At 40.3% G+C, this 7,571-nt stretch overlaps 1 protein-coding gene across 1 annotated transcript; it reads right to left on the bottom strand.

Moving 5' to 3' along the window:
* Nucleotides 1-5,190: 5,190 nt before the first annotated feature.
* Nucleotides 5,191-6,690, bottom strand: LOC138887415 (uncharacterized). Its single transcript, XM_070169166.1, has 2 exons — nt 6,411-6,690; nt 5,191-6,335 (listed from the first exon to the last, which is right to left on the bottom strand). The coding sequence occupies exons 1-2, from the start codon at nt 6,688-6,690 to the stop codon at nt 5,191-5,193; spliced, it is 1,425 nt and encodes a 474-aa protein (XP_070025267.1).
* Nucleotides 6,691-7,571: the final 881 nt, after the last annotated feature.

Raw genomic sequence — 7,571 nt, 5'->3', positions numbered from 1 at the left:
TTACCAACTTCAACTTTTGAGAAGATGGTATACAAGATTGGAATGCGGAGACTCAAATATTTGAAACAAAGTTTTCATCAAGGGGAGTAAAATACGCGATGCACTCTTTTTTCCTTACTAAGGTTTTTTTCCCATGGGGTTTTCCTTATAAGGTTTTTAATGAGGCACCTAGCAATGCGTCTTACTAAATATGTGTACTCTTTTTCCTTCACTGGGATTTTTTATGTGGTTTTTCCTAGTAAGGTTTTAATGAGGCACATTATCTTTTAATGAACATCCAAGGAGGAGTGTTATAAATATATTATATTATGGATGTTCATTTAGTACTCCGTTGTAAATAAGTTTCCTGAAGAAGCTTATCCATATGGGACTCCACCGTAAATATGTTTATCTATTTAGTACTCTATTGGAAATAAACTTCCTGAAGAAGCTTATCACTTCGGTACCCGGTTATGGATAAATATTATCCCCGGTAGAAGATTATCCATACCGGGTATAATAAGCTTATCCTTTCAGTACCCAGTTATGGATAAACATTACCCCCGATAGAAGATTATCCATACCGGGTATAATAAGCTTATCCTTTCAGTACTCCGTTATGGATAAACATTGCTCTCAGTAGAAGATTATCCATATCTGGTATAGTAGCAGCTTACACAACAACTTCCTTTCTTCTATAAATAGAAGAGATTTCTGTTCATTATGTACATCAGTTTGAATTCGAATAATATAACAGTTTCTCTCTATACTTGTCTTTCCTTTACAGTCTTCATTTTATAAAGATGAATTCATTGTGAGTGAGATAGAATTAAATGATCAGTATACTTCCTACAGCAGCTCAGACAATAAGGGGATCCATACTTAAACGATACACAAACTGCAGCTAAACGCCAATACTTATATTGAGCTGCACACAAATTACAGAATAAACATTCCAAACCTTACACACTCCACAACAATCCAAATCAATATTAACAACATCTGAAAGAAACCAAAGGTAAAAATCAAATCATTTCACAAAATCTTATCCCTTTTTACCAAGGACCAGTGTATACCTAAACAAGTACAACCCTACATCATATATCAATACTATAACACTCATGAAGCTTAAAAATAAAAAGGGAAAAAGAAGAAGCCAAGAGAGCAAATATCCAGTTCCCAAATTAGCGATATAAGCTCAATTTCAAACGACCAATTGCCTAAATAAATTAAAGTTACATACTCACCTAAAAAATGTCAACTAACTAGGTAGAATCAAAGCTGTTTGAAGCAAGAACAAAAAGCAAACTGGAACGACAGCCAAATAAATGCTAGATACTTCGAATTGGAGCCCAGCTTCAGCGAAGATCAACAACTTAGACTTCGAACAGCTTGGCGATAAAGGAATCATGTCAGTGTAATTTTGGAAGTTTTGGTAGTTAGGACTACCGGGAGACTGTGATTTCACTACTGTTGCTGTTGTTTCTGCTTGCTGAGCTCCTTATTACACCAAAATAAAAAATAAAAAGCTAAATTAGCTAAGCCTATCAGCTACGAGTTACAAGATTCCTATCTATAATCCTTCTAAAGCTTGATCTTGAGTCTTGGCTGATTCTTCCTGTAGACTCTGATCTGAATCTTGATGCTCGTTAACTACAACTACCGGTTCATTCTTTTTCAGCTCTTGGGATCAAGGCGGGACATGCAAGACTTGTGACTTCAATCATGTCTTGGACAGTCCGTATCTTTTCCGCTTCTATACTTGGAGTTCAACTTCTTTTCTTATTCTTCCTTTCTTTTATTTGGGTTGAGGCTTCTTCTTTTGGTCATCTCAAACCTTGTGCTTCACGGAGAAAAATGTGTTCAGGCACCAAAGTAAACAAACGAATGAAATTTTTCTGCCCTAGTTTTTATTAGAAAAATTTCGTGAGTTATTGTAACAAGATCTAAACTATTTCTTTATTGAAAGCAATAAAATCAGGATTGTATATCCTTGGGAAAAAGAAATTAGGGAGTGGAGCCCTATATCTATACTAAGAATCAACTAGGGAGTGGAGACCCTATGTTGGGAAAGCGACTAGGGAGTGGAGATCCTATGTCTAAAATAAAGTCAACTATGGAGTGGAGACCCTATGTTGGAAAAATAACTAGGGAGTGGAGACCTTATGTCTAAAATAAAGTCAACTAGGAAGTGGAGACCCTATGTTGGAAAAGCGATTATGGAGTGGAGACCCTATGTTTAAAACAAAATTAACTAGGGAGTGAAGACCCTATGTCTAAAACAAAATTAACTAGGGAGTGGAGACCCTATGTTGGAAAAGTGACTAGGGAGTGGAGACCCTATGTCTAAAATAACATCAACTATGGAGTGAAGACCCTATGTTAGAAAAACGACTAGGAAGTGGAGACCCTATGCCTAAAAATAAAATCAACTAGGGAGTGGAGACCCTATGTTGGAAAAACAACTAGGGAGTGGAGACCCTATGTTGGAAAAGCGACTAGGGAGTGGAGACCCTATGCCTAAAAATAAAATCAACTAGGGAGTGAAGACTCTATGTTGGAAAAACAACTAGGGAGTGGAGACCCTATGTCTAAAACAAACTCAACTAGGGAGTGGAGACCTATGTTGGAAAGGCGACTAGGGAGTGGAGACCCTATGTCTAAAATAAACTCAACTAGAGAGTGAAGACCTTATGTTGGAAAGGTGACTAGGGAGTGGAGACCTTATGTCTAAAATAAAATCAACTAGGGAGTGGAGACCCTATGTTGAAAATGCGACTAGGGAGTGGAGACCCTATGTCTAAAATAAACTTAACTAAGAAATGGATGAAGACCCTATGTCTAAAATAAACTCAACTAGGGAGTGGAGACCCTATGTTGGAAAGACGACTAGGGAGTGTAGACCCTATGTCTAAAATAAACTCAACTAGGGAGTGCAGACCCTATTTTAGAAAGGCGACTAGGGAGTGAAGACCCTATGTCTAAAAATAAACTCAACTAGGGAGTGAAGACCCTATGTTGGAAAGACGACTAGGGAGTGGAGACCCTATGTCCAAAACAAATTTAACTAGGGAGTGGAGACCCTATGTTGGAAAGGCGACTAGGGAGTGGAGATCCTATGTCTTAAATAAAACTCAACTAGGGAGCAGAGACCCTATGTTGGAAAGGCGACTAGGGAGTGGAGATCCTATGTCTAAAAAATAAACTTAACTAGGAAGTGGAGACCCTATGTTAGAAAGACGACTAGGGAGTGGAGACCCTATATCTAAAATAAAATCAACTAGGGAGTGTAGACCCTATGCTACCATTTTTTGAATTTTTCTTCTTATATCTTTTTTTTCTTTCTCTTCATTTTGTTTCTTCTTCTTCTTTTTTTTTTTTTTTTTATTATTTCAAGAATGAGTGAATGTGGGAAAGAATTTTGGAGGGGACTTCCCTTTAAGGATTGTTGCTGCAAAGCTATTTCTAGCCCTTGCGCTGTTTCTCTTTGGTTGCACCTGCTTCTTGCAAGGTTGCTTTGGATTGCACCTGTTTCATGTTGTCAAACAAAGAACAATTGTTAGTTTGAAACGGTGGTTGGTTTTGTGGCCTTGATTGTTTTGATCACTTGATCTCGGCCCAACATTTCGGTGAAAATCTCTGTTGCTCGTTGGCTTTCTGGAGATCAATCTTTCTTCTAAACCTAGGGACCTTGACCTTCCAAAATTTCACATGATGGTTAGCCCGTGTTGGGCTTTGGCCTTTTCATCTTATTTTGACTTTATGGGCACTTGACTTTGGATTTTTTTCCTTTTCAATAAATTTGGACCTGGAGCATCGGTCATCATGGCCAGTCGATATCGACTTGATGCACCTGCTGAGGCTGGGTGCTTTTCTTTGGATTTGGTTTTTGTTAAGCAGAAACCTGTAAAACTAATCTTGCCATCTTTTCTTTGTATCAGTTTCGAAGAGGGATTAGACCGAAAGGGACTCAAAGAAAAGTAAACAAAGGACAGGATAATGAATTTAACGAGAAGCGTCCCTTTCGGGGGAAAGAAAGAAGGACTTATCTAGAGTGCATGCAGACTTCAATAGACATGACATGCTTCTTGGACTGAATGCCCGATCTGTGCAGCCATCCAATATCGCAAAAACCCTTCATAATCCATATCTCAAAACCAAGAAACCTTGCCAGGACTCTTGTCAGTGCCGATGGTTGTAAGGAATTCTCTCTTTTCGATCAATGGCGCCCTTTGGGGTTTTTGCCAATGGACCTCTCTCATTTCTTTTCTTACCTTTGCCTTATAGTGCTCTTTGCGAGTTTTCACTAACAAGACTCTATCATTTCTCAATTTCTCTACTCACCATCACCTTATGGTGCCCGTGTGAGTTTTCACCAACAAGACTCTCTCATTTTATTTCTCTCATTTTGATTGCAACGGATCCAAGCAGCCGCGTTCTCCGATTTTGAACATCTTTTACCGATTGATCGGAAGGACTTGAACAAGGTTTGGATAAAAAGAATTTTAATCAAATTACAACTTTGGAACTATTCAGGCGGGATTATCGCCGAACCATTACAACATCTGCCCAGTTTTACTTTTGGGGAATTTAGATTTTTGTTTTGGTGTGACTGAACCCCAAAGAGAGACTGCCTATGTATCCTTTCGGAATCAAGTCGAACGTAGTTCAGGGAAACTTTTGTTTTTGATTTTTATTTGGTTGATTTTTTTTTACAAACGTTTTCAGGTTCCAAAGAGGGTAATCAAAGAAAAGTAACCGGCTCAAAGGGTTAGCAAAGGATTAGAGTGTTTGGGGTAGCGAGAATGAAAGCCTTCGTCAACCCAATCAGATAATATTATTGTTGCAGAAACACTGGACATAATACCTTTTGACAACGTGTGTATTTAGAGCTGTTTCGGGGTCATTTCCTCCAATGTCTCCCAAGTACAACGCCCCTTTTGGCAATAATTTTCTGATAATGTATGGGCCTTTCCAGTTAGGAGAAAACTTTCCTTTTGCTTCCTTGTGATGAGGGAGAATACGTCTCAAAATGAGTTGTCTCACTTCAAAGTTCCTAGCCCGCACTTTCTTGTTGTAGGCACGGGCCATTCTTTGTTGATACAATTGCCCGTGGCAGACTGCGGCCATTCGATTTTCATCAATCAGGGTTAACTGTTCCAGACGGGTTTTGACCCACTCACTATCTTCAACTTCAGCCTCAATCATGATTCAGAGAGAAGGAATTTCAACTTCTGCAGGTATTACAACTTCAGTGTCGTAAACCAATAGATAGAGTGTTTCCCCAACTGATGTGCGCACAGTTGTGCGATATCCCAACAATGCAAACGAAAACCTTTTATGCCATTGCCTGGAACTTTGAATCATCTTTCTCAGAATCTTTTTGACGTTCTTGTTTGTCGCTTCAACGACACCATTAGCTTTGGGCCGATAAGGGGTAGAGTTCCGATGCTTGATCTTAAATTGCTCGCATATCTCCCTCATCAAGTGGCTATTCAAGTTTGCAGCATTATCCGTAATGATAGTCATAGGAATACCAAAACGGCAAATGATATTGGAGTGCACGAAATCCACCACTGCTTTCTTAGTGATGGCTTTGAGGGTGACTGCTTCCACCCATTTTGTGAAGTAGTCAATGGAAACCAATATGAATCTATGCCCATTTGAAGCTTTTGGCTCGATTGGCCCAATTATATCCATACCCCAAGCAAAGAACAACCACGACACTAACATAGGATGCAGTTCTGTAGGCAATGCATGAATCAAGTCACCGTGCACATGACATTGATGACATTTTCGGACAAAACTGAAGCAATCCTTTTCCATAGTCATCCAGTAATAGCCTGCTCGAAGGATCCGTTTTGCCAGGATGTATCCATTCATGTGGGGTCCATACACCCCTGCGTGCACTTCATGCATGATTCTTCCGGCCTCTTCGGTATCCATACATCTTAATAAGTTGAGATCTGGAGTCCTTTTGTACAAGACCTCGCTGCTCAAAAAGAAACCGCTGGCAAGCCTTCTAATGGTTCTAGTTTGGTCTCCATTGGCTTGCTCAGGATATTCTTTCGTTTTTAGAAATCTCTTGATGTCATGATACCATGGCTGAACATCTAGTTCCACCTCAACCGTATTGCAGTAACCATGCCTTTCTCGGATTTGGATTTCCAACGCGTCAATGTGGACATTGCCTGGATATGGCAACATCGAGGCCAAAGTAGCGAGTGCATCGGCTAACTTATTGTGAAAACGAGGAATGTACCTGAACTCGACTGACTTGAACCGCTTGCTAAGATCTTCCACATGTTGCCTGTATGTAATAAGCTTGACATCCCGAGTTTCCCATTCTCCCTGAGCTTGTCAGATGATCAGATCCGAATCTACCATGATTATTAATTCTTCCACATCTTGGTCGATTGCCATGTTCATACCCATAATGCAGGCTTCATACTCAGCAATGCTGTTTGTGTAGAAAAACCAAAGCCGAGCTGTGGCTGGATAGTGTTGACTAGTGGGTGAGATTAAAATTGCCCCAATTCCAACACCTTTTGCGTTCACCGCTCCATCGAAGAACATTTTCCAAGCATTGACATCTTCTGATATTACCTCAACTGAATTCACTTCCTCGTCCAGGAAGTAAGTACTCAAGGGCTGATATTCATCATCAACTGGGTTTTCAGCTAGGTGATCTGCTAAAGCATGGGCTTTCATTGCCGCGTGGGTGACATAGACTATGTCAAATTCAGTGAGTAGGATCTGCCATTTTGCTAACCTCCCTATGGGCATCGGCTTCTAGAATATGTACTTTAAAGGATCCAGCCTGGTGATGAGGTAAGTGGTATAGGCCAACAGGTAATGCCTAAACTTCTGAGCGACCCAAGTTAAGGCGCAACAAGTCCTTTCCAAAAGATAGTATATTGCCTGCTCTTTCTTCCCGGTCACATCGTGTTGCCCGAGGACACAGCCGAAGGAATTCTCCAAGACTGTTAGGTACAAAAACAAAGGCCTCACCGGTTCAGGTGGGACCAAGACTAGCGGGTTCGACAGATATTCTTTGATTTTGTCAAAGGCTTCTTGACACTTGTCTGTCCATTTAATCGTTGCATCTTTCTTCAACAGCTTGAATATGGGCTCACATGTGGAAGTCAACTGAGCAATGAATCGGCTGATATAATTCAACATTCCTAGGAGGCTCATAACCTCTTTGTTGGTTCTTGGAGGAGGCAAATCCCGAATAGACTTTATCTTTGTTGGATCTAGCTCGATGCCCCTCTGACTGACTATGAATCCCAAAAGTTTCCCGGATGGAACTCCAAATGCACATTTAGCTGGGTTTAGCTTCAAATCATACTTGCGCAGATGCTCAAAGAACTTTCTCAGGTCCCGAACATAGTCATCATGTGTCTTGGACTTAATGATCACATCATTCACATACACCTCGATTTCTTGGTGCATCATGTCATGAAAGATGGTAGTCATAGCTCTCATGTTCATTGCCCCGACATTCTTCAAACCAAAAGGCATGACCCTGTAACAATAGATGCCCTAGGGTGCGGTGAAGGCTATCTTTTCCGCATCTTCTTCATCCATCA

This window comes from Nicotiana sylvestris, chromosome 3, assembly GCF_000393655.2.
Source record: "Nicotiana sylvestris chromosome 3, ASM39365v2, whole genome shotgun sequence".
NCBI classification, from domain to species: Eukaryota; Viridiplantae; Streptophyta; class Magnoliopsida; order Solanales; family Solanaceae; genus Nicotiana; species Nicotiana sylvestris.
The sequence above is the reverse complement of the archived record's forward strand: the minus strand, read 5'-3'. Positions and strand labels throughout refer to the sequence as shown.

Bases quoted from the DNA above. Each gene is read 5' to 3' on its own strand.
- LOC138887415 (XM_070169166.1), bottom strand. From the start codon at position 6,690: ATGAAAGCCCATGCTTTAGCAGATCACCTAGCTGAAAACCCAGTTGAT. The intron at 6,336-6,410 runs GTATGAACATGG...TCATCTGACAAG, and splicing joins GTATGAAGCCTGCATTATGG to CTCAGGGAGAATGGGAAACT.